Raw genomic sequence first — 27,550 nt, forward strand, 5'->3', positions numbered from 1 at the left:
CATGTGGTTTAGCAAGATAACCAGCCCCAAAAGGACTAATGCTGGGTGCTCCTGGGTTCTATGTGGGCTTGAGAGGAGCTGGTGCTGCTGCCTGCCCAGAGTCTGGTGTCCATGCACCAGGAGGAGACAGGAGGCAAGGCAGGACATGCAGTGAACCCACTGTCTCAGAGCTGAGAATGGTAAATCAAATAGCTTTGAAGAGCCAGAAGCAGAAATACACTGTTTACTCCTTAAAACCTAAAATGTTATACAATTTGGAAACAGAATGAATGAGACTTTGTAGAATGAGAGATTTTGATGTTTTTTTTTTTTCCTTTTATAAGCATCTTTCCTCCCTGGTGGCTGTTAGGACAGCCAGGCTTTAACCCTGTCTAGCCACTTCCTTTGTCTTCTGTAGAGCTGGAACAGATGTTGGTAGTAATCTCAGTTTAAATTAAACTTAATTTTAATAAACATGTTTCTAGTATGCAGAACTCAGCTCCTTTTTTGTGGAAAGATATCTTGACCACCCTGAAATCGTGGCTGCTGGATTACCATGCCTCCTCATGTTCCTTCCACCTTCACTACACTGTAGACTGCAAGTCACACTAATATTAACAAATATGTTATACTTAGAAGTTTTGTTTTGCAGCCCTATAAGCAACTAATAGTGATTGCTGCAGAGCTCTTGCAAACAGGTCCATGGTTTCTGGAGTCCAAAGGCATATACCATAAAGTATTTTATGGTGCTGGTGAACCAGCAAATTTTTGGGAGGTAGTGTTTCTAAGCTAAAAATTGCAGCGAGGTGGTTATTCCTTACTGGTTACAAATAAAATTTAAAGTAATTCTCTCCTTCCTTCAGGTTAAAATGTCTGCAGGTATCAATATGTAAATAACCCAGACACAGACAGCTCTGGATCGCACAGGTGACTGTGATGTTCAGTGGATATAAATAACAAGGAACTATTACCTCTTGGAGAAGCTGTTTTGGTAAATTCAAGTTGAAGCATGAAGCAAGAGCAACATAAATTTTAGGCCTTTCCTGTCAAACACGCTGTCTCGTCCCACTGGTTTGAAAAAGAGCAGTTGTTTCCCTTAGAACAGCATGAAAGCCTTGGGGAAAATTAAAAATGGTGAGAGATTCACTATGTAAAATATATAGTGCAGAACACTAGAGAATCTCACTCTGGGCATGAAGAATCACTCTTGTCAGGAGCTGGCAGGAATTTTATCCCTCCTCTACACAAAATTGAATTTGGGGGCTTGATCAGTGTGCCTGCTAGGTGAGCCATCTACTGGCTGTTCAATGCCAACAGCTGACCACCTCCATCAACTCCAAGTGTTAATAGGTTGAGGAAATCTAATGCAGGAAGATGTGTGCCTATGTGAAGCAAGATGTTGTCAATTAGTCTGTTTCTGGAAAATATAATTCGAAGAATTTGTGGAAGAAGAAATGCCAAGTTTCAAGTTAAACTTGTTGAGTATCTCTGGCAAATTTGAGTTAGAAATTTTCTCTGGAGAGACTATAAAAATAACTGTTCGAGCCAAGTAAACAATGTATTCAATGCGACAGCTTTTGTCATTGTGTCAACTCTGATTTTCACAGATTATGATAAATGCATGAGCGAGAAGCTAAAATAACACTAAAGGCTTGTAAGCGGGGGGGGGGGGGGGGGGGGATTCTAGGAGAGGACCTGAACTTGTAATATGAACTAAACCCATGAAGTTAAAGCACATTAAACCTCCAAGGCTTCTTCTGAAGGTGGCTGCTAGAACATTCTCAATCTGCTTACTAAATTAATTAAACATCCAGCATGGAGAAATCTGGAACAGCCTAAGACTCTCATATCACTGTGAAGCTACGAAAGCACTGAGGGCCCCAGGTGTAATTGTTTTCCCATGCTTCACATAGTTGCTGCTGACATCCTGTGCTAAAGTCCTGCATGTTGGCAGCGCTTCCAGCTGCAGCCTTATCTGAGATATAGCTGTATAAAACTCCCTGACTGTGCTGTATCTGGAAAAGGGGAGTCTTCTCTCACAGGGAAATACAAGGTCTTCCACTATATATATATATACATATATATAAAACTATATATATAACTATATATATATAACTATATATGTATACATACATACACACACACACACACACATATATATATGAGAAACTGCCCTATGGTGTGAGAAAGGATTAATGCTGCTTTTCCAACCCATAGGAGATCCAGGCAGACCCCTGATGCATATTCTTCAGGTGGCTCAGACACAGCATGCCATTGTGTAGTGCTGCTCTTGTTCTTGGCCTCACATTACTCAAGGTTATCCCACAGGGATGGGAGGCCCATCCTGGAAGTGAACTGCAGTAATGGAGGCTGGAGCATGACCTTCACAGGTAAGTAGACTAGCAGAATTTGTTGTGTTGCATAGTAGGAGCTTGCTTTAAAGGGAGGGGCTGAAGCACAGAAGGATAATTCCCATAACAGACTGACTGCTGTAGATGAGCTTGGAAGCAGCAAATATGAGAAACATTTTCTCTCTTACATAAACACGCTTTTTTCTCTAAATAATTGGACCTGTCTTAAGAGGGTGAGCTCATGTGCAGCTGAGTAGACTTTAGTTATCTTCCTATGGATCAGTCTGACAAGTTGCCATAGACGCTTCAGATAACTTAGAAAACCTGTAACCATTACTACACCCTGCCTTGTGTGCCTCCATGGTCCACTGGAGCCCTTACAGCTGGATACAAGTCAAAGCAGCTTCCCGGCTACTTTAATATATTTTGGGCCTAAGCCAGGAGAGACAAAGCCCAAGGCATACCTCAGGCTCTATGCTGAGGCCCTTGTTGCCACATGGATGTATTTCTTCTGTTATGCAAACTACATAGTGTGCACGCAGTAGCTCCTGGTCACATTTTGCATGGTGCTTTTCTGCCCTAAGTAAAACAGACATAGTCAGCCCAGCCTTGTTTATTAGGTAGGCTTCTTCGCCCTGTCCTTCAGAGATTTTTCTCTTGTATTAGGGATTTAAAACCTGTCATCTCCAGCATTGTTTACTAGAAGGCACAGAGGGACACAGCTGTGTCTCTGTGAACAGTCCCATGCTCCCTGTGTATGGCAGTCACTTCCATCTGGTGAAGTGGGGTGTACACTGAGGTGCCTGACTCCAGATCTGTGAGGGATAGACACCACTGCCCCCAGACTAGGAGGGGCTGAGACACTTGAGGGGATGTGGGTTGTCTGAACAGCCCCACTTCAAAAGTACAGCCTGGCAGCTCAGGATGAACAAGACTGCTTCCTCCCTGAGGTGAAGCATCAGGCACAGCTGTGCAGCTGAAACCTCCCTGCAGTCTGCAATGAAGTTCTCAGTGATGCTGGCGGCATCTGGATTTGAGCCATGAGACACAAAGAGTGCATTCTGTATGGCAGTTGACAGAGTTAATAAAAGAGAATCACGTAGCTAAAACTGGTGGGTGATCAGTGCACTCAAAGGAAGTAGTCTTATAATTTCCCTTTCAAAACAATACCACTATAAGCACCAGAGACCTACCCTAACATAAACCTGTACTTAGCAGTTTGATCAGAAACCTGAAAAGTGTTTTGAAAATAGCCAAATCTGAGCTCAGAGACTGAAATACAACACTCTGCATATTTCAAGTAATGGAATAATCACAAGAACATTAACAATTAAGTAACAGTTCAGTTACAGAACATATGAGAATTGTCGTAGCCTTTGCTGTACCAAAGGGTTTATTTGTAGTCTGTTGCTTGCATTGAAATGACATGTTACAGAAAGATGAAGGAAGCCTGTCAAAATCCATTTGAAAAGTCACTTCTTCTAAACAAGGCCGTCTGCTTTCATCCCTCTTTGCATTATCAGCTGAACTGCTGGCACCAGGTATTCAAGGAATTTCAGAGGGAAGGAGGAGAGCACAGTATTTCCTTGTCACTGTGATAGATTTGACAGAGCATTTGGACAATAAAGCTAGCATCCTGTCACACAAATTGACATCTTGGGAAAGCAACAGGCTTTAAAAACAACCCTCAGCTCACTCTAGGACTGGGATAGTCAGTGATGACTAGTGCCTCTTTTACACATGAATCACTCACTTTCTTCCTTTAAATGTTTTCAGAGAACTGGAGGTTGGGATATGTCTGCTACAGGCTGCCTGGGTTTGTAATTAAAGTGCCCACCTCCACCCTAGTTTGTTCCCATACACCTGTATCTCAGGGAACAGGTTTTCTTTGCTAGAGATTGAGCTACTCCCCAGGCTGCTGTACATCTCAGAGACAATTAATCATGTTTGCAAAAGCTATTGTATATGTGGCCTGTGGTTAGATGAGAACCTGGGCTTTACCAAAGGGGCAGGTTTGGCACTGGTCACTGGAGACAAGACAAGGAGAAACACCAGCTGCTGTGCCAAGTGATGTGGGCACCCTTCCTTCAGAGGACTGGCACCCAGCCAGCAGCCTAGCACTTTGAAGTATCAAGCTGCTGACAGTGCTGTTTAAGATCAGAAAACAGGCATTCTATTTAAACCATGTTTGGTGCTTGGGAAAGGGAATGCTATCAAGCTCAAGTCTCAAGAATGCAGGCCCACAAAGGACCACTCCACTCCCTGCAGAGTGGCCAAGTAACCAAAGCCCCACTGCTCCTTCTAGATGAAATCTCTGAGCTTCCTCTATGAGGCATAGTCCAGAGCCCATTTTTGTTAAACCTAAAATATGACCCCTCCAGTCACATGCTCCAAACCCACGCACTCTAAATGGAAATTGGAAAGTATTTCTGAGCACAACGCAGTGCTGTGTTTTCCACCATGTGTTTAAAAGGCAGTGGCATGCTGCTGTAAAAAGCCATTACATACAATTTGTATATCCTTTCATAAAATCCTTCCATGTATTTTGGGATTGAAGTTATATGAATAAGACCAAAAAATACGGTCCTATCTATTATCTTCCTTATTTTTAATGACTTCTCACCATCTTGCTGCATGCTGTTTCTCGATAGAACAGAAAAAAGTGTTGGACACATAAACTTTGGGCTTTGGCACTTCAATGACATCCTGAATGAACTCAAAGTACCCTCAAACAGTGCCCTGAGTTTGAATTTATCCCAGGCAGAGGTGCACAGTCCTCAGTTCTCAGTTCTGATAGTTTTTTCTCTCTTCCACTACCTCTTCCCAAGATACAGCTTGCAAACCTCTCCTAGCTCTATCAAACTCTGCCCATTTTTATTTTCAAGTCAGAAATGTGCAACTAGAAAAGACCACTTCCATGACAGCTCAAAGCTTTCAAACTGCATCAGTCTTTCTGTCACTTTCCCCAAGGAAGTGACACTTTAGAGAGGAAAAATGGTTTCTCACTACTTCAAAATCAGACCTAATTTTTCCCAATCTTTCCCTCATATGTTTATCTTTTAGGGAGAGGTTAATTATGGACAACTTGTGGGAACATTTTTCTAGTCAATTATTAAGATGCATTCAAAGAGTTGTACTGTAATATCTCCCCTTAGAGTGGTCAGGTGCAAATAACAATATTTCAAGGCTCCCAATATGAATGAAGTAGATCCCTGACTTGCTTCAAGAACTTGTTCTCCTATGTGTAGAGGGAACAACATTAATTTCTCTTTGCTGCTTTGGAGGAGTACTGCATAGCAAAAGTCTTCTTTCTTTGTTAATTTACTACAGAGGATCAGGTTTCCTGATGATTTCAAAGCAAGTACCCACCCTTGCAGGACCAAGCCTTCCACCCTGTACCTGCTCAGACCCTTTACCCAGTGCCGTGCAGAGATTCACACCAGAGACGTTCCTAGATATCATTGACATTACAAGGAGGAAGCAAAAGGTGAAACTCTGTCTAAGTAAGTCTTTGATAGGAGGATTAATTTAAAATCATACACTTTCTCATTTAACTTTTTTCTTTTGAAAGGAAACATAAACCAACACTGTAATTGTACTTTGGCCTGTGGGAATAATATCCCAGAAATAATAACGTCTCTACTGAAAGTCTAGTAGCTTAAGATCTCTGTGGGGCTGCTTCTTTCACGGCAAGACCTATAATTAGCCATCCATTATGGCACTGAGCAGTGATCCTGAGGAAGCCCATATTTTCCCCTCAAGCACCCTACACAGACATGCCAGAGAGCGGGTAGGGAATGCTCTGGAGTTCACCTTCCTTCTCAATGCAGGCTGCTTATGGAGACCCTCCTGGTGCCCCTTTGCCAGGTTCTTCAGCAGGGACACCCTGTGGGCACCTCAGTGCTCTCAGGTGTCTGGTACTCTGTCTAACACTTTGAACACTAGGCTTGCTACAGTCTAGGTCCTAAAGCCATGGTGGTGTGATTTGAGCTGCTCTCTTGCCTTCTTTTTGCTTAAGGGTGAGCAAAGATAGAAGCTTTCTAGTTAGGAAGGATGGGAATCTGCTTAGCCAAGCACTTCTTTCCTCAGCCTTTGGACCAAACATGGCAGCTTTGGAGATAGAGATGGCTTGGTGGTGCTGCTGCAGGTCTAGCAGTCTGTACCTCCAGGCAGCAAATGCTTTCCTGGCATGACTGGGGGCATAAGGGCATACTTCCAGGGTATTTTGCTGGCCAGATTGAGGACTGAGTTCAGATTGGATGAAATAGTGCATAAAAAGGAGACCTGACCAAATAGTGTTTCCCCGTGGTTGTGGGAAAGAGTTTTGCTCCCCTTAAAATAAATAAGCAATTTTATCAGGTAAAGTACTACAAACATTTTAACTGTTTCACTTAGCAAATTCTGCATTTGAATTGCTTTGTATTTTCCAAAGCCGTTTCCCAGTATTACTGTCTAAAACACTTTCTGAATTAGAATTGAATTTATAAATTAAGTTACTTAGAAACTGTTAGCAGGGTTTGAGTGTGTGTACATGAAGAAATGACTGGCTGAAAAACTCCTTTCTATGTGTAATCTTTATTAACACTAACGCAAGCCCCTCTGCAGAAGTGGTGTGGAGAACTCTGGTGGTGGATACAGGGCTGAGGAGCCCAGTCCTCATCCTGACACATTTAAGGCACTGAGACCAATGTACAGACAATACTCAGATGTGCCAGACTACATCTCTCACAGAGCTTCCCCTGAACTACCAGCCATCCTAAGCTGATATTTAGAAAAGACATTGAATTCCTAGTGTGAAAGTTCCACACTGACTTCTGATGGTGATTGCCCAGATGGGCTCTCCAAGGCTCAGCAGCACAGGGAACACTGTTTCATGGCAGCTCTTGTGTTACTAACTTCTAGCACTGAGTGCAAGGTAAAGCAAACAGTGTTTTTTACAAGGACTTCATTACTACAGATCAATGCCTTCACACACTCAAATTTGCTTTTCATGGATTCAGTGTACTGGGCACAAAGATGGTTTCTCTAAAGTACCAAAAATCTGGGATCAAGAGCATGAAGGAATGCAAAAGGGGTAGTTCTCTGCTGATTTTTAAATGTGATTACTCCTGACAAGCAATATTGTACATTGATCCTCACCAGCCTACTACAACTGTGAGAAACAAACCCATGCCTCAGATGCAGATACACTTTAACTTCACTTTGTCATGTGTCTTTAATAAAGAAATGGATCCAGAGAGGAGTGAGGTTTGACTGAAAGAAGAGGTCGAGTTTTTCTGAAATTCCAGATGATCTTTATTTCCATGATAACACTAAGTTGAAGATTTGAACACAGTGTTAGTGTAAATCTCTAGACACTGCAACAGACCAGGGTTGAAAAAAAGCAGTTAATGTTACCAGATAGGTGCCATTTCTTTATCTAGTAATTTTATATGTGGAAGTATATCTCATATTACTCATTCAATAATGTCAAGGCCTGATTTTCCTCCAAGTACCTTTGAAAACACGAGGGTAATTTTCACAAGGCATAGGAAATCTATAATTTCTAAAAATAGATTGATCTTGCTTTTTGGACATTCAGTGTTACTGGAGCTCACACTCAAGAAACCCCTACTTTGATCTTATGTTGTAGCCAATTTTTTATGTTCTGTTCTGTGATTTTCATAGAAGATTGATAGGACTTAATAATCAGTTCATATTTGTGGTAATAAATTACTTACATAATTTTGAAACCCTACTAGGGTGTTGCAAAGTGATCATAGTCAAGGTAGGAATCCACTATATGCAGCAGCAAACGTAAAAGTTGTATTCACTTGGATAGCTGGGAACACTCATAAGAGCAAGGAAGAAGAAATGTATGTTATTCTTGGGGAAAAGGAAGTTGTCCAATGACTGGGAAGTAGATCAGGAGGTTTCTGGATCTATTAGCTAAGCAATTCTTGTTGCTGGCCTCAACAAGGGCTCAACACAGCTACCCACATATAGGGGGTTGGTGGCACCTGAGATGTCCTGTGGACTCTGCCTGACCCCAGTGTGCCCCTTCAAAAGGCAGTGAGTCCCCTCAAGGTCCTGTATCCCCTCAATGGATACTCAAGGTCCCCTCAAAATCCCCTCAAGACCTGCCCAGCTCACATGGACATCTTACGTTAGCACAGCATAAATGGCAGTAGCCACACATAGGCAGACAAATGAATACAGCTCTTCAGAGGATCTACTACCCATTTAAAATCACAAGGAAAAAAAAAACCCAAACAAAAAACCAAACCAAAACAAAAACCCACTAAAAGATCTCATCTTTGAGACCACATAAAAGAAAGATGCAGAGTGATTTTCTGATTTCAGGTTATGATGGTAGTCAGGGAAAGAAAACAGACACAAACTTCCAGTGGCTGCTGCCCATGCAATTACTTATTTCTACATGAACTAAAGGTGAAAATACTATTTTTCTGACTTACTTCATACTCTTGCAGGTCACCAGAAAAAAGAATCATGTCATGAAAAAGTGCCATACAGAGTCAAACCAGCTGTGTTTTTACCTAAAACTAAAAACCTATATGTGTGTAGGGGCGATATGGTATAACAAGTTAAAACCATCAAAGGCACTGTTCCTCTGACTTTAAAGCAGGCCTGCATTTTGAGGGCAGGATCAAAAATCCAGGGCCTCACACAGTATACCTGTTGGATAAAAGGGTACAGGCTGAAGAGGTAAAGAAAAATCCCCGAACACGTAATTTCCTGAACAAATGGAGTCTGTTAAGTGTGAGTACAGTGAGTGTAGCTTCCCAGAGCCCTCCACCTCCTCCTGAGAACATCCTTATCAAAACTTTTTCATGATCATGGCTGTGATTAGCATTCAAGTAGCATGAGGCAGAAAGAAGCTAAGGCACAGAAATGTCGTTGCACAACAACCTCAGCTGTGTTCTGACCAAAGCTGCATTTGGGGTTCTCTGATTGAAATCTTCATGGAGTTCCATGCTCAAGCACTTTATTTTGAACAAAAACGACAGCTTGTTCACACTATTTCTCACTCCCTTCTTAATTGTTAGAAATTAATACCCTTGACACACTCTTAAACCACACTGTGTAGCAGCTATTTTACAGTGTAGGCAAACATTTGAGCTTAATGCTAAATATGCGGGTGCCGTACATACACAAATACTGTCTCTTTCTCAGAGATCTTACAGTCTGAAAGATAAGAGATGAAAGAGTGCTTGGAAAGATGAGTAACTGGGGACTGTGGGAGGGGTTCACCTCAGTTAAAATGTAAAAACCTGGATATCATTCAAAGAACGTACAGATTTTGGTCCTGGAAGTGTACATTTTTTTTATGTATGACAGTTTTATAATTAAGAAAAAAGCTGAAACTCTTGACATTTTCTTGTGCCTGGTTTTGCAAGGACTGATGCAGCATGTTGCTGCTAATTCTTCTGACACCCCCAAGCCATCCTGCTACAGTTGTCCTCTGCACAAAGTCCAACGCTCTCGTTCAAACCACTGGCCCTGCTTGGGCTTTGACCTTGAGAGGGGTTAGATTTGGAGACCAGATGTTTCTTGCATATGACGGATAACTTTACATTTAAATACAAGAAATTTTTAGCCTTTTTTGCTTTCATATAATTTGGAAAGTTATGAGTCACAAAGTAAACAGAAATAAATGTGATGCAATCAGCATGTGCAATTCCATGATTCAATTTTGCAAACATTTCTTCAAACCAAAACTATCTACCTTCAGCCATCAAGCACAGGTTAAACACAAGTACCCCCAGACACAAGGGTACTGAGCTGCTCTCTCCTTGGGAAGGAGCAGGTGGGGTGTAGGCAGCAGGGTGCTCAGCACTGCCCAGAACCCTTGCTCATAGTTGCCTCCAGGTTTCTAGACATGCAGTTTTTTTGTTACTGGAGGTGGAGGGACTTCTCATCAGGTAGATAGAAATGGTGCGGTAGATATCCATGGTGCAGTAGATATTCACAGGTTTTAACTTCTTCATATGTCACCTTTCATGTGACACTTGCATCCGTAATGAAAGGACAAAGATTAATTCTTCTTTCATTCTTGATGTGGTTTAGCACACATCAGATGGTGCCTCTCTTGGTTTTTGGATCACACCAGGATAGCTTGTTCCTCAAACAATGTTTGAGATCAAACTGCAGATCACAGAGATGACAGAGATGATTTTGCTTCAGCAGTGTCAGAACAGTTCAGATAGTAATAGGAATGATGTAGCTGCAGCTTTTTTTTTCAGTCTGACAAAGTGCTAGCAAGATGCCAAATGCATATGAAACAGGCAATCCCTGGCATAAGGACGGTGTGTGTCTGTTGTAAAGGCAAAGGTTGACGTTGCCTTGTGAATCCAAGTGACATACTTGGAGCCATCCACATTTTGATTTCAAGCCAGTGAAAACCAGATTTTCTTTTTGCTAGAGTTGCTGAAAGGTTGGTGGAGTGGGAGGCAGCTAGTGCCAAGGTAGAACTATGCATGTTTCTTGTCGTACGTCTTCAAGTGATGCATTCCAGAGTTCTTCATTTAATCATCCAGAGATAAATAAGCTACTTATTAAAAACTAATTATGTTTTAAACAGCACAGCTAAGAGCTAATCTGTGTTACAGAATTCCTAGTGGCAAAACATCCAGGATTTTTCTACCTGTAAAATCATGAAACTGCTATGATGCTTTTGAAGTTTTAACACACTCATGCATTTGCTTTAAAACTACTATGCAAGCAGTAAACACTCTTGTTTGGGTCTGATTCTTCAAGGTACAATACAGGTAGCTCTTCATGGGCTGGGTTCTCACGAGTCTGACACAGCTGATAATATTTTTAAACTATGCATTTGACAATCAGTGCAATTAAAAAAAAAATCTGTAGTTTTAGTATTGATTAGTCTCCTCACCAAAAATTACATTCCCAGCCAGAATACTGAGAAGGCTTAACAAAGACACTTTGAAGGGAAAAAAACCCAACACAATGCCTTCTTCTTTTGCTTCTCTAATTGCTGCAGATGTTGTTGCACCTATGAAAAGTTAAATGTTACGTCTCTGTAACATTTTTGATCTTCATTAATTATAGCTCAGAAAACCTTACAAAAAGCAGCCTGCCTCTTTAATACAAATAAGATTAATTGTATGGGTGTTCAGAAAATGAGCCACCAGTAGTTAAACAAAAAAATGTTTGTCTTTAAGCAGCCCTTGAATGATTTTTTTTTTAAACTGTTACAGGAAGTGAAGAGCCTGCCAAATTACCATGCCCGTGAGCCCCACTCTCATTATCAGCCTAAACGAACGCACACACCCCACCACTTTCATCCTCTTCCAGGTCCAAGAAAAAGAAAAAGGAGGCAAAAAAACCCAACAAACCTTCCACACAAAGAGGTGTCTCTGAAGTCTGGAATGCAACCTGGCTGTTTGAAGACAAGATTTATACCTGACACCCTCCTTAAAGCTCATTGTTGAGACTCGCCTGCGTTCAAATCAACCGCAGACTGGCTGCTGCAGGTACTTCATCTTACAACAACCACATCATCTAAGATAAATGCACCAGGAATTGCTATCACTTTGAGGTGAAAAAAAAAAACCCAAAGGGGGGGGGGGGGCAGAAATCAAACCTCTGATGCAGGGAGTGGGTGGAGGAAAAGACAGACGGGCATGAAGGAGTGTGTAAGGGTGTGACCAGGGAAGGAGCCAGCGACAGCAGCCAGCCTGCGGCATGGGGCGCAAGGATGAAATGGGTCTGGCTGCCTGTGTGGGCACCTGTGTTTTGGCCCAGCCTCTCCTTGCCTTGGGCAGCCAGGCTGTGGGACCAGGCACTGGGTGGATCCCTAAGTCACCCCAGAGCCAGGGAAGCGGTAACCACTCGGGTGCTTATGAAGGACTGAAAGGAGTTTTTTGACTTGGTGGGGAGACAATGAGAAGAAATGTGCCATCAATTCATGTCATTCCCATGTTTTTTGAGGCAAGCCTGATTTCTTCATTTTAGGATCGTGTCCCTAAGTAAGCTGTGGTTCACTACTTTCATTGAGCTTTTTAAATTTCTCTGGAGGAAAAGCCTTGGTAATAAGGACTTAATTTTACACTGAATCTGTCTGATGGGAGGCAAAGCTGATAGGTGAAGCAAACAACAGCAGAGACAGAAGAGTGTGCTCAGGACAGTGTCAGGATGTAGAGAAACACAGCTAGAGCTCAGGCTGCTGAAACTAGCACTAGCAGGAGTTGGGCTAATTATTGAAGGCTTTGAAGTGATGCAGGCAGAAAACGTCTGTCATAATGAGAGAATAACACCTGGCAATTGGCAGAGATACTTACTGCCTATATCATACTACCGCTCAAAGGCCCAATAAAAGTTGGGGACTAAGGATGCAATTTGTGGTGTAGAACCAGCTAAGGAGCATTTTCCAGGGTGAAGAATTACCATGGCATTTGGAATAATGCCCCATTAATCCAGGGCATTCAAAAATGGTTCTGAGGAGATATTCTGAAATTAAACTGATAGAGAAAAGAAGGCAGAAAAAATGACAGCATAGGTAGTTAATGCAAAACTTTAAAGTTAGAAAAATCTGCCCTTCTGAAGCATTTTGTAACGCCTATCTTGGATCCAGAGACAGAAAGCAATATGGGATAAGCAAAAAAACTAAGGTCCCTAAGGATTATTCTAGCATCACAAGTTTGACCTGCTGTTGGGTTGGACCCATCAGCAGGTTCTGGATTTAACCCAACAGAAAGATCTTTATTTGGTTTTCTGGTTCTCCGTTGTCAAGCAGTTAAGACTCAGGGCTTTACAGGGCTTCTTCCAAAACTTCTGGGCTGACAGGGATGTTTGAGATCTGGGAAAAAGGAGCTGGTTTAATCCATTTCAGTTATAGAGCACTTTCTATATTTAGCATTTTAAATTATGTTTCATTAAGAATGCAAATTATGAGCATTTCTAGGACTCCAGGTACTTGCATGTCCCAGCTAGCACATAAGCCTCATGCTGTTACAAATCTGAATCAGGCAGGTTAAGTTTGTAGCAGAATTAAAATAGGGCAAAAGGGAGGGTGGGAAAAGAGCTTGAACAACACATTCAACTTTTGCCAACCTGGGTGAGAGGAAAGACAGCTATACTAGCACTGAATTGACACAACTGCATGTGAAGCTACAGCATCAATCTCAGCTTGGCCACAGGTATCCTGTTCCATTTTTTGCAATTGAAAAACTTACCATTTATAATTATCTTTTAGATTTTTTTTTCCTGTGGGCTGTTCTGTAGGGTTTGTTCTTTTTGTTGTTGTTGTTGTTTTTTTTTTTCTCTTGTGGTGTGATGTCTTCTACCCAGTGCCAGCATAAGATTCTCAGAGAAATCGGTTTCATCAACCTGTGACCAATGTATTGAAAAATGGAGCATGGCTCCACTGCAGCAATCACAGGAAATGTTGCGGACACTTAGCCTGGAGCCTCCACAATTTGTGACACCCGCTTCTGAGGTAATAGCATTCAGTATTTCATTCTGACATTTCAGCTCTTGACAGCACTACAGAATGCTGCTTGAACCTAAAGTCAAATGCAATAAACTGTGCACAGCTTTGCCAAAAAATAACAAAGCCAAAAACATGAGCAAGGGCACTTCATATTGCCATCACAGGGAGCCACAGGAGTGGGAAAGAGAAATACCTGGCTCTAAGCAGCTGCTTCACTGCTGCCTGCCTAATGAAAATGACAGAATTTTCAAGAAGCAGTTACAGGCACTATCAGGGCCTCCTGGCCTAAACATAGAACCATAAAACCATTTAGATTAAAAAAGAACTTTAAGATCATTGAATCCAACTATTAACCCAGCACTGCCAAATTCACAACCATGCAGAATCATTGCATTCTTCCTTTCCCAAAAGGATCTTCAGCATCTCCCAAAACAAGTAGCAACAAACAATGATAAAAGACCATCAGAAGATGAAAATATGAATATGGATGACAAAATTTTACATTAACTGAGATTGTTCACATAATTATTTGTGATTAACTACTTGGCCAGGGTATAAATGTATTTTGTATCTGAACACAATGTCATCTTTTGCCAGTGTTGAACAGCTCTTACTGAAATAACATACTAAGAAGGTTCCATGGAATTTCTGTATACTGGTAATCACTGGAATTTTTAAAATTACTTCTGAGCCAATGAAAAATGTGAATAATTATTTATATGTTATATGTTATATGTACATATGCATGCAGGGCTACATGGTAGATACGCAGACATATTTTAGGCTCAAGATTGTTTTCCCACAATCTAGTGAAATTTGTACTTTTTCCCTCCTTTGTATTTCTGATCTAATCATTTAACTATTCTGAAAATGGAACTTCAAAGTTTGGTGCTCATTCTGTTATTCAAGAATGAGAGCACCAGCAATGAATAAGACAGCAAATGGCCTGGATTCACCAGCAGTTCCTTCTCCACCCCCAGAAAGATGCCATCTTTCTCCCTGTCCTCCAATCATCTGCTGTTTTTTTTGTTCCCATTCGATCCTTTGCCTCTTATTAACTCAGTTTCTCCATCACTGCACATGCTTTGTGGGGCCAATGACTCCTTTTTCATCCTGTGTGACTCCTCTGGCTGCCATTCCCCACTCCACTCTACCTCGAGCAGCATCTCAGTGGAAAGCAGCAGGTACCCCTTCCCCCTGCCAGCACTTTGTGCTGTTCCCACAGCCACTGCTCATGTCCCTGCTGATCTTTACACACCTGGGAGCCCAAACAGAATCTGAGCATCCCTTCCTACAACCCTCATGTTTGCTGCAACCCCAGCCTTCTGTTCTACCTGCTCCCTTCAGGCACCTGTTCTCCACAGGCATTCAACTCCCCCATAGGAAGAAGGTGGCTGGACAGAAATCCCAGGCAACCCACTATCACCTGCTTGTGGCCTATTGCTACCAGGGCAATGTGGCACCATGTGTCATCAGTCTCTGCCTGCAAATGGGGGGTCAATGTCAAGATCATCTCGCAAATTGAAATACAGCAGCAGTCATGTTTATGACTTGAGAGGGCTGTGAGAAGAGCCCCTCCTGCCTCCTGGCACACCTGTTTCTCTCCAAGAGCTGAGGACAGCCTGCTTGGTTCAGGGTCCCTAGGAGCCCCCAGGCCCTGGTCTGAGGCAGCTCTTAGAAGATGGCTTAGTCTGACTAAGTTGCATTGCTCTGTGTAAGCAGTGGAGAAGTCGTATTTGTAGTGGTAGCAATGTATTCTATAGCAAAACCCTGTAATAGAAAATCATTTATTTCCATGAATATTTGCTTGAAATAAATAAAGGGTTATAGAAACATAATTTCTGTAAGATAAAACTATCAAGTGCACAGCAGCAGCTGAGGAACTACATTTCTTTTAGAGCTTGTCTAAAGTGTCACCTTGCAGGGACCTGAGGGCATGTTAAAGTGAAGAGCTTTGAAACAGCGAACAACGAAAGCTAATTCCTCTCCAAAAAAGGCAAACAGGAAACTTGTTTAAAGGACAAAGCTTTCAGTGCATAGCAAGTGCTTGTGTTCACATGTGTGCTCAGGTTGCTTTCAGAGTCTGTTTTTTTGGCTCTCTTGGCTCTGTCTCCAAAAGACATCTACAAAAACTCATGTATGCACATAAGTGCCAACTGTGTACACAGCATCTCAGTCGTTTCGACAGCAAGCAACAGTTAATTCAAACCATGCATTACAGAGAGCTCATCCTTTCATGATAAATGATGGTATTGAGAGATTAGTTATTTTTACATTGAACTTAATTATATCAAATCTCAGCCCACAAGTGTGCAGCAGAAAGTGTAGCATTTTTCTTTGTTACTAATAAGCTGTGTTTGTTATTTCTCTTCTGCACTTTTCACATGTAATTAAAAGTGACCCAAACCCACATAAATTATATGCCAATTAAAACCCTTTCATCATTGTTGTCTTGTCATGACATACTGGATATACAAATCTGTAAAAAACAAACAAACAAAAAAAAACCCAAACAAAAAAAACCCACACCAAAACCAAACAAAACCAAAAAAACCCCACCATAAGACTGCCCCATCTCTTAGCACCTCATGGTGACATAAGTTTAAAGCCTTGAGGAAACAACGACTGGGTTGTTTGCCTGTCTGCATGGAATCGGTTCTGTGCATTTTTCTTGCCCAGATTGTTACATATATAAAGCTCCTCACCTGAATCCCTGATGTCCTGTTTATTTCTCACACATGTATTCTTCTTGTAGGAAGAAGTCAAAACTGTATACAGAGATGCAAAATGACTCTCCCTAATTTATGTGCCCAATAAAGCAAACTTCTCCGAAAGGGAGTAACTTTAAACATAAAGATCAAACTATGCTGTTCCCATTCCCAAAGCAGTATCAGCAGCTGAAGTTAGTGTGCCTTCTAAGGCAAAGGTACATTAGCTCAGTCAGCAGTTTCTCAACCTAAAAACAATTAGTTTACAATACAAATGTCAGTGTTCAGAAAATTCTATGGTTATTGTAGAACATTTAAACTTCAAAACCACTCAAAAGCCTGGAAATATAAAGCTAAGATGACCACACTGATACCACCTATTACCCCTTCACTGAAGTTTGCCCTGCAACATCTTTCTCCTAAATCTCTGCTGTGTTCTCTGCTTGCACTCTGAATAATTGTTCTTTAATAGATTAAAATGTATTGCTATAACTTTGGTAAGCACTGAAGTCTTGATTACAGGGCATGGTCAGCACATTTCCGAGCAGTACATGGTTTCCACAGATGAATTTATTGGTGCAGGTGTATGACACATTTTTGAGTAAAATGGGACAACATCAAATACTCCCTCTGTTTAATTTGGAACAGGGAGGTGAATTTCCAACACCTGCATCTCAAGAGAGTGCCAAAGCCATGGGGTTATTGGATATTTGCAGGAGCGCTACTTCGTGGTTTTGGTTTTTTTTAAACTGTGTGTATTTACCCAAATTTTGAGTGGATTCCAAAGCAAATGGGCATTGTGTGGCCATGAAGCAATTTCCCACACACTTCCCACACAGCCTAATTGTGCACCCCCAGCCCCTTTCCCCTGCAGACCCCAAAGGTTTCATGGTGCAGTACAGCATGTGACAAGGGTGCCTAGTGAGCTACTGATAAATACACATGGCAGCAAGGTCTTTGCAAATGTCCCAGTGGGAAGAGCTTCAGCTGGAGCTCGCTATTGGCCACAAGAAACCAATACATCAGAAATCATCCTTCATGCATGCTAGTGTTCCTGCTGCTATTTGCCTCTTAGCCATTTCTAACTAGCCCAGACTAATGTCTAGCATTTTTCCCAGGAAAGTTTCCTACTTCACTGGGGATCAGGCCAGATTCACAACAGAAACAATGCCATAATGGACTCTGTGCTCCACAGCAGGCACAGAAGGTAGCAGCATCCTTGCTACAGCCAGAGTTTGGGAAGAGATATTTCAAAATAGGAATCTTCAAAATGCCTTGGCCATGACCCTGGCAGGGCTTACAAATCTGACAAGGCTTTGCCATACAGTCCTCCAGACTCCCTCCAAATTCCAGCCTATGGAACCCTTCCTACCACTGCTTCATACCTTTGCACTTAATACCCTCATCATCTACAGGGCAACACAAGGCCAAACACCTCCACCTGCCAGGATCCTCCTTTATTTGAACACAATTTTGGAAATCTTGCCTCTAAGTCGCTGGGGCTGGCAGTGTGGGCTCCATGGAGAGGGAGCTGTTCAGAGCCCCTGGCCAGGCAGCATGGCTACACAGGCTCCCTTAGGTTTGTCCAGCTCCCTCCTCTTGCAGCTTTTCTGTTTTGCATGAGACAGTTTTTGTCTCCTTTTCACTCAGACACATGACTCCCAAACCTAGTGACTGGGGAACCACCTGGGTCAGGGTTTGGAAACTGGGCTCCAGTTCTTACTCTGAGCTAAATTTAGATATCTTATATTATTACCCAGAGCCTACATCTCCACACACTTTGGTAAGTGTCTATGGACACCCTAGCCATCACCTGGCAGTATTATTTTTCTTTTGCTCTCCAAATTGTCACTTATCCCTGGGAAAATGTAACAGTTTTTTTTAAAAAAAAGAGATAGACAGACAGATACCTCTCTTGGAATGCACAGGAGCTGGGGCTGGGGGCACTGTTGTGAGTAAAACAGCTGAAGTCTCCACAGGCTGAGAAACACGTTGAGTCCAGACGGCCCACCTGAGCTCCCTGAGCATGTCACAGTGTGACCATTCTCAGGGAGGACTTGACTGTGGTGTGTGGGTCTGTTCATCCAGCACAGGCCAAGCCAGGTAAAGCATGACCAGAAGCACACGTTCAGGCATGCAAGGAACTCACTGGATACAAACGTGGGTGTTGAGGTATGTAGGTACCTCTGCGGTGAAGAGGAGGCAAGCAAGGTTTCTTAGTACCTAAGTTTCAGACTGAGCATGTGAAGTGACTTGTCTGCTAGGCATCCAAGTTCCTCCTTGGGATTAAGTCCTTGAAGATGATCTAACAGAATCTGCTTCTCACCTCAGAGCGCTGCTGAATCAAAGACTCAGAGTGCCTGCTATTCTATGCACTTTTCAAACACCCAGCACTAATTGCTTTTCTGTGAATAAGGAAAAGTGTTTCATCTACATTTACAAAAAAGCATGAAAACTCCAGATGAAAAATATTGCAGAGTTAAGCAGAATTGTTTCTGAGTTTGCATCTGTTCTGCAAAAGTGGACATGCCTATGAAGCTAAGCAAAGGTCTATGTGCACCTCTTGTTAAATTAATCCATCTAGAATTAGTAATGGTATGGAAAACACCACAGAGAGCAGCTTCTGCATCTATTTCTGGGAAATTTGAGCTGTTAGCACTGTCTTTGCTCTTGGATTTGCAAGGGGAGTAGTAGATGTCCTTCACTTATTTTGATTAAACTCATACAGTTTCAGCAGCTTGTGTAGCAATTGCACCTTTTCTTTAAGTTTTAGTCCATCTCTGACATAGGCACAGGCAACAGCAGATAAAAGCACATCAACAGTTTGTTAAAATAAATGGCAAAAACACCCATGACATAAGGACTGAGGACTCAAATCTTTATGCCAAACTGTTTTAAAAGGCACGAACAGAAAGTTCTGAAGAAACAAAACAAATCCAGACATCATGCTTTCCTCTCATTTTCTTTCCTCTGTGTTTTAGAATTCCAGAAGAAAAGGCATGCATGCAGAGAATTTTTTTTTTTACTTTAGCTGCTAAACGCATATATCATTCCACTGCTTTTGCCTTATTTTTGTCTCATATATTTTAAAAAATAATTTTATGATGCTACTTCTGAGTATCTCTAAAATTCTCCAGGGAGGCTTGCATAATTAGCAAGATCTTACTGAATTAATAAGGCAGAGCACTTTGGTAAAGGCATTAAAATAATGCCAAAGCTGTGCTGCGGATGTTGAGCTCAACTAGAGTGTTCTGTTGAAAGCAAGCACTCCCTTCCAAAGCAGCCAGTGGCTCTACCAGCTGTAAGCCCATCACTTCGCAGTGGCAGACTCTGGCAGTGATGCCATACAAAGCCTTTTGAGCCGCTACAAACCACAACAAGTTCAAAACCTGACTCATGTCTAGAACTTCGACTCACTCTCTGTTGCTGGCTTAGTCACTGCCAGCAGCCCTGCATGCATCTGCTAATCCTGCGGTATCCTCAGCACCCTTCCCTCCTGTGGGAAAGCCCTGGTTAGTCAGACTCGCAGCAAGGCACGGTATTGTTAGATTTCTCTTACCATTGTGCTGCTTTGTTCTTCTTGTATTCTCATCTTAATGACGGCGTGAGCTGTTGGCCTTCCACACTTTCTTTGTGCCTATGTAAATTCAGTGTTTGATGCAGAAGAGGCGGAGACGATTTCTAAGTCAAGGGGCAGGTGTGAGTGAAAGGAGCAACCCAACAGCCAAACTATTTGAAAAAGAAACCTTTAATGTCTCATCAGCTCAGCACTAAAAAAAAAAAAAAAAAAAAGCCTTCATAACTTGCCTCAAAAACTGGAAAAACAGGGTGTCTAGCTATAATTTAAGACATCAATAACAAGAAGATATTGCAGTTCCCTGACACATTTTGACTTCTGCACAGTGAAATGCTATCATAAAACTAGGTCTGATCATTAAAATATGAAACACTGTGACAAAGAAATTACGGACAGGTTTAGCCCAGGCTAGATTTTTGAACACACTTGAAAAAAATGGTTCTTTCCCTTTCTTAAATGGACATTCTGACTAGGACATTTGCACTGTAACAACTTTACAGGACTGACCATGCTCTTCAGAGGTATTCATTGGCTACCATGAGCACCCCTGAAACTGCAGCCTTGGGATGTGACACCCCAACTAACAAAGTAAGTTTCAGCAAAAAGTATTTTTTACGTTCAAGAGATGGGTATGCACTTTCTAAGGAAGTCTCCTTTCCAGCACAGAAAACACAGCAAAACAAAACCAAAAACATCCTGTCATACGGGAACGGAGGACAGTACAAGCCATCTGAATCTCCACAATTTATTTTTATTTCCCTCGTCTAAAAAAGGCTTTCAGGCCTGGAGTTAAAGCTTAAGAACACAAGTAGCTTACTTGCCCTTTGTGGGAAAATGTGACTATTTGAAGTTGTGTGTGTGCTCGTAAGCTCCACCATTGTAAGTTATAATTTACAGAAAACAGGCATATACAGTTTCCTTACCACAAGCATCTTTACAATCAACATGGAAATCTCAACAAGAAACCAAAAGTCAAATTTCTTATTGGATTTATTCCTTCTGCTGAAATAATCATTTTTTTCCATGGCTGACTCATCTAGAAGATTTTTATGAAGTTAGTAGCAAATGCAAGCATCCTGCTCTTTGCACCTTCAAAGCTATCACATAAAGATAACAGTGTTTTCTTTTAATCTTTTTTTTTCATTACTGAATATTATGCTTACAACAATCCTGCTTTGCTACAGATGGTTTCCTGTTGTTTCTGCCAAATGTGAAATAGCTATAAAACTTGAAAAGGTTCTGATGCTGTCACTGCTTGAAAAATTACATCTACAAGGGAAAATTAAATATGAGCCTTAGCCTTTAATTTCTTTAATCTTACTTAGTAAGTGAACTTTTTTACTCCCACCCCCAAGTCAAAGCTTCCGATAACATGACCTGAAGGGAAAAACACAGCAGCTATGTATTTTAGTCAGGTATAAAGCCTTCATTAACAAAAACAAAAAAAGAGGAAGGGGAAGCAGATAATTCTCATGTCCAGATCAACCAAACAGCCAGCAGCTCCAGCTGACAAGAGCAGTGCCTTTGGCTCTGTTTCAAAAAATACGCAAAGCCATTTCTGTTAGAAGACAGTGAAGTTCCTGTTTTCAGTGCTATAATAAGGAAATCTGTCACCTTAGCAGACAAATTACTAGAAAATGGCTTGTGTAATCTCAAGGGGACAGAACCTTTGCTACTTGCGTGGGCAAACCTCAGTGAACTCAGTGACAGCTTTACTTGAACACAAAAAGAGTATTAAGAAACACTTCAAAGAAAATTTGAATTTTATACATATGATGAAGAAAACTCTTGATGCTCTGATGCTCGCTATAGGCACAGATTCAGTATTAAATGGGCAAAGGCCTAGGAAAAAGGTATTTTACCAGCAATGAAACTTAATAAGGCACACAACTTACGAGTGAAGCATCAGTGAACAAGTGAGCTTCACAGCTCTCTCAAATTTCTGTATTTGACTGGCACCACACCAACAGACTCATTTTCCAGTTAAAAAAAGAAAAAAAATCAGGGAACATTTAACCACATCCTTCTTCCAACAAGGTACGACTGTGCTCACTGCCATGGATCTGCCTCTACAGGCACTGGGGGTAGAGGCAAAGAGAATAAATATGAGAAATTGCTCTGTCATTTTGAGTGCATTTGTGTGCTGCAGTACATAGAAGGTCTGATATCTTAGAGCTCTGCAGCACAAGAAATAAGTGTTCTGTGTTACACTAGAGATTTGGCAAGCACCCATTTCTGCAAGAAAAAAGGCATTTAGTTGTAGTTTTACCCAATCAAGATGTTAGACCTCAACTTTCCAGCTCCTCAGATCCCTACTACTCATTCTAGGGTTTGGATCTGGATACTCATTTGCTACAAGAGGAGTTTCACTCTTGGTTCACCCTACTACTCATTCTAGGGTTTGGATCTGGATACTCATTTGCTACAAGAGGAGTTTCACTCTTGGTTCACCCTACTACTCATTCTAGGGTTTGGATCTGGATACTCATTTGCTACAAGAGGGGTTTCACTCTTGGTTGGAAAGAGAAGTTTGTGGGATTTTAGGTTTTTTTTCTTTTACCTGTGCTGCCTTTCCCTGCTGTGGAGGCTGCATTTTAAAAGAGGAGGTAGAGGTGACATTGTGGGCAGGAATGAGTGGAAAATATGTACACTCATCAAGCTGCAACCAGATGTCTCATCTACATGTGGACGTGCCTCTCCCATGTGCTGTACCCCCAAGGGCACCACTCACTGCCTCCTCAAAGTTGCTCCTGGTGTTTCCCCATGCATAGACATTTGCAGCAGAGATACCCATTTGTTTGTTTAGTCTGACTTCCACCAAAGCTAAATTAGAAACAGCCTTATGCAAGCTCTGGGAGACCTGCACCATACTGGGCACACTCCTGTAGCTCAGCCCAGCTGTGGCTCCTGGTTCATTGTGAAAATATCTAGGTCTGGGAGAGGAGGGGTGCAGGGCACCTGTGAGGCTGACATGCTGGATCTGCTGCTTTCTCTTAGAGACCCTGCATGGTGCCTGATTTTGATGTCTGTGAAAACCACTGACTGATCACTTGGGCCAGGAAAGCATTCACAGAAAAGCAACCTTTATTTCTCTTTTGCAGTGTAGCCTGTGAACATGGGGATCTTGGAAGAAAATCAGAAATTGACAGGCTGGTTGAATATCTGCTGACATGACTGGAGAGTCTCCTGTTGGCTTTACTGGGAAGTATATCGAGTCCCTTTATATTCATTTTATCAGGTTGGGTTTTTTGGTGGCTATTTATTTATTACCAATTTTATCATTTGGTCACCAGCTGAATTATTTGCAGCTTTCATATCCAATTCAATACCACAAAGTGTTAGTACTGGATTTTTCTCACAACTGGTTAGAAACCATGATAGAAAACATAACCCTGCCACATCAGAGATGTTCTTCATATACCATACAATATTTGCATCTAGGTTTCCTTGTTGCTAGCCAGTGCCATCTGTTATCTGTTTTGGTCTGCTCATAATAACAGTCAATTTTTGAAAATTGAGAGCAAGACAAGAACAATGGCTTTTTCCTTTGTATTTTATGTCCCAAAGAAACCAACTGGATCTACACATGCACAGAAAATATATCCCTCCAATTGGCAATATATTATGGCATGCTTTTTCAGTATGGAAAATTTAAAGAGACAAGACTCATCACGGGGAAGTATTTCAATTTAATGAAATAAATCTGTGCCCCACAATGCCTGGATACTCAGTTTTACTTTTGTCTCTCTTGGAGGGTGTTGACATTCAGACTTGGTGATGGAATAAATGGTGACAGCTGAGATAGTTACTGCCCTCAGCTGTGTGCTCTGTCCCTCTCTTGGAAATTATTACCCTCCTGCAGCTGGCAAAACTGGATGCTTTGTGAAACCAGCTTCAGACTGCCAGACTTCACGCCAGCCTCGGCTTACGTGGATCGGCCAGCCCATAAACTCCCGTGGCTTGGAGGTGAGCCCACAAGCCATTGAGCCATGCCTGCTGTGCAGGTGGTAGACACTCAGAAAGAAAGGGGGTGGTCAGTTGAAGGTGCTGCTGCTTTTCTTGCCCCCCAGTCACATACCACTGTATGGGTGGCAGCCCACAGATCATTCTTTCCTATTTTTGTAAATACACACATGTCTAACTCAGGGGACACATTGTCATCAGCTACCCACCGAGAGACGAAATGGCAAAATCCCAAGTGACAGAAAGAGAACATATCCCCAGCCTTTTCATTTTTTGTGGATTCCAATAGGAAAAAAAAAAGTTACTTAAGGATGGTAATTTCAAGTTTTGTTTTGTTATAAGAGGTAAACTGAAGTCCTTCATGTTTGATGATGCTGTCTGTTTCATGGTTCCTAACTAGAGCAGGCTATAAACCAGCACCAGGTATTTTAACAGACTGCTTATTTTAGCCCTTGATATCATCTGTTCCTCATATTTTTTGCAGTCCCAGTGTTTCTCCTCCAAGATGTGTGATATAGATGTACAGGGTCTTTTAGTCTTCTTTTCAGTGACAGAAGCCAAGTTCTAGAAAGCCTCAATTTATCAGCTATTACTGTACAGGTCTTTCCTTCTCCCAAAAAATGTAGTGTGTATAGACTTCCAAAATAATGGAGCATGTCCTAGGAATGCATCCTTCTAGCCTGGATAATTACAAGTATCTAATCCTGAACTAATAAAATTATTCTTGCTTTAAATGAAATGTAAAATTCTGACATTCAATCTGCAAATAATTGTATGCTTCTTAACTGGCATTTCAGTAGTTTTTGTTTGTGATGTATCCAAAGGAAGAGATGGATGCACTGGCAGAATTAAAACACTCTCATTATTTGTCCATATTTTTCTGCTTTGGTCCCCAGTTTGTTCCATTGCTGTGCAGAGGATAAAGCCTAGTCTTCATATGCAACACAACCTCCAGGGGAGGTAGGAAAAAGAGCGAATCTTTCCGGGGTTCCTTCTTACCAAAGAGCTGGCTTGAACTTGGATGCAGCTAAGTTTTGCAGCACCATATCCTTCGTGGCTGTAAAGCCCAAAGAACCCGAGGCTCATTAACATGATGATCTTCAGGGGATATGCATTCATGAGCACTTGCACAGCAGAGATAAAGACAGCAGGAAACTGTATCTTTGTTTGCCAGGCTCCAGTAGGGAGCAACTATCCCACTGCAGATTGGCTGGGAAGAGCTGGATGCTGAAGGGTAGCAACTAGATTGATCTTAGACTTTAAGATCAAAAGGGTCTCAGGTCCATCAACATTCAGGATGCTGCAAGTATAGTCAAACTAAGTTTTCAAAACTCTTTTGCTTTTTCTCCCCACTTCACCCATAACCATTGACTGTATCAAAGTAACATTCTCAAAACACAGTATACTGTGCACATTTTTATTATCAGAGCAGGACCCTGGATAGTCAGGTCATTGAGACCCTCCCAGCTTCCTATGCACCTCAAGTGAAGCAAGGATCAGCTGAGATAGTACCAACTGCTGGAGATGATCCTTGAGGTACAGGGAATGGGACAACACCAACATCCTCAAAAAGTCTTTCTGCTATGAAACTTACACAGCTCTGGCAGTCCCTTCTGCCACATAAACTTTTACCAGCCATCTCCTCCCAAAAAGCAAACAGGAAGAATTTAAGGCACTAAATAAAAAGAAAAAAAAAAAGTCTCAGCTGTGCAGAACAGAGTCTGAAAAAGAATGCCAGAAACTCTATGAAATCCACGAGAGACTTAGCTATTGATTTTGCACTGCAGATGGTCAGACATTATGGTAATGTGGCAATGTAAAACCTGTTGCTAGATTCATGGTGGGTGATTCAGTTCGAGCATTGTGGCTTAACTTCACAGAATGACACTTCTGACATTTCAAAACTAGCACTCGCTTGCGTCAGATCAGGAGGATGTGGCCCTGACTCCAGCTCCACAGAGAGTTGAAAATCCACTGGCAAAGCTTTAACTTTTTCATAAGACAATAGCAGATAATGCTTTTTAAGTAGTTTTTGTTTATCTTTTATTCTTTTGTTTCTAATGGACTCTTTCTGAATTTGAAAATAACGTCCTCTCTACTTTTGTTCTGATTTTCCCAGTGGAAAGAAACCGAAGAAGCTCATCTACGTCAAGTCAGAAGAAATGTGTGCAAAGTTAATACGATTCAGGAAACAGCGTTTGATCACTGAATGTTGCCAAAGAGCCAGCAAGAGCTGGGCAAACCACCCTTGTGGGAGTTCTGCTATTGACTGCATGGGCCCAGAATCTCATCCATTTGTAGTAAATTGGATGAGTGATAAACAAAGGAACTGCAAGTTACTTGATGTCCAAATAATATTTGTATGTTCTAGTCTGTGCTGTATGAAGGTTCTTAGTTTTCTGGGACAAGCCTAGTCAAACACTTCGTCCATAAAGCGACCATCAGCAGAGGTCAGTTATACTTGTCAAGGTGGAGTCTTACATATCACAACTCCATCCTTGTTCAGTAACTTCTAATTCCTTACAGGGACTTACCTTCTTGAATTATATATGGCAAAAAAGTGTCTCTGTTTTTGCAAATACCTCCCTGACCTATTGACACACTGGCCAAAACTTTTCTACATGTTAGGAAGGGTTTTCTGCAACAAGAGCTGCTGCTTCAGGACCTGTTGAGTAAAAAGGGGTACCGGTTACCTTCTATTGCATCATAAAATGTATACTGGGTCTTGAGAGTCAGGAGGCCACCAGAAGGCAGTAAAGGCCTGGTTTCAGAATAATCAGAGGGAGAAATGAGATACATTTTACAGGAGTGAATGGAAAGGCTGATCTACACTCAGCTTCACACCAATGACTCATGTAGGGTGGGGCCATGCTGGCACCTCTCTGGTTATTCTGCTACTGCTATAGGCAGTAGCTCATGTTGCAATTTATCTACCTTTTAGCTGAAAAGAGAAGTAGCATAGATATGATCTGAGACCCAGTTCCATCCTAGCATGGTTAAAGGAAGCAACTCTGTTGAGGATATTAGAGGGGAATTCCTCCATTGATGACAACATGAGAAAAACATTATCTTAATATCAATCTAATCTTCAAAAGCTTATGCTGCTATTTCTCGAAAACTGAGACTTGGATCATTTATCTAGCACAGCTATATGGGTTCAGTTAGAAACTTAAGACTCTGTTAAATATTTCAGTCCTCCAAGAAATGCCACCTTAACACATAAAGTTTTAATGTTCCACGTGAAGTAATTTTCAGAGGAATTCCTAACAACCCTATGGTAAAAATGCAATCAGTTCAACATTTTCAGTGAGATGACTTCCATGGCACACAGTTTAGTACGATGCCTTGAAAATGACCATCTCACGATCCTATGTGAAAAATTAAAACATCACATGTTTTTCATCTCGCTGCAATAGAGAAAAATCAGTCTATTTATGCCAGTGGATTTCTGCAAAAGCTATCTATGTACTAAAAAAAAAAAAAAAAAAAAAAGTCTGCTGCCTTTTTCTGGGCACATTCT

At 41.6% G+C, this 27,550-nt stretch overlaps 1 protein-coding gene across 2 annotated transcripts in view; it reads right to left on the reverse strand.

Annotated features, from left to right (window-relative positions):
- The window catches only part of EDAR (ectodysplasin A receptor), a 65,344-nt gene extending 45,222 nt beyond the window's left edge, over positions 1 to 20,122 (reverse strand). For both annotated transcript variants that reach the window (XM_066176694.1, XM_066176693.1), the window contains exon 1: positions 20,050 to 20,122. In XM_066176694.1, coding sequence (XP_066032791.1) covers positions 20,050 to 20,082 — 33 coding nt within the window. In that variant the 5' untranslated portion in view covers positions 20,083 to 20,122. The remainder of the gene's footprint in view (positions 1 to 20,049) is intronic.
- Positions 20,123 to 27,550: the final 7,428 nt, after the last annotated feature.

The sequence above is a fragment of the Chamaea fasciata genome, unplaced genomic scaffold (assembly GCF_029207755.1).
Source record: "Chamaea fasciata isolate MVZ Bird 193981 ecotype frontalis unplaced genomic scaffold, bChaFas1.0.hap1 SCAF_2, whole genome shotgun sequence".
In the NCBI taxonomy this organism is placed as follows: Eukaryota; Metazoa; Chordata; class Aves; order Passeriformes; family Sylviidae; genus Chamaea; species Chamaea fasciata.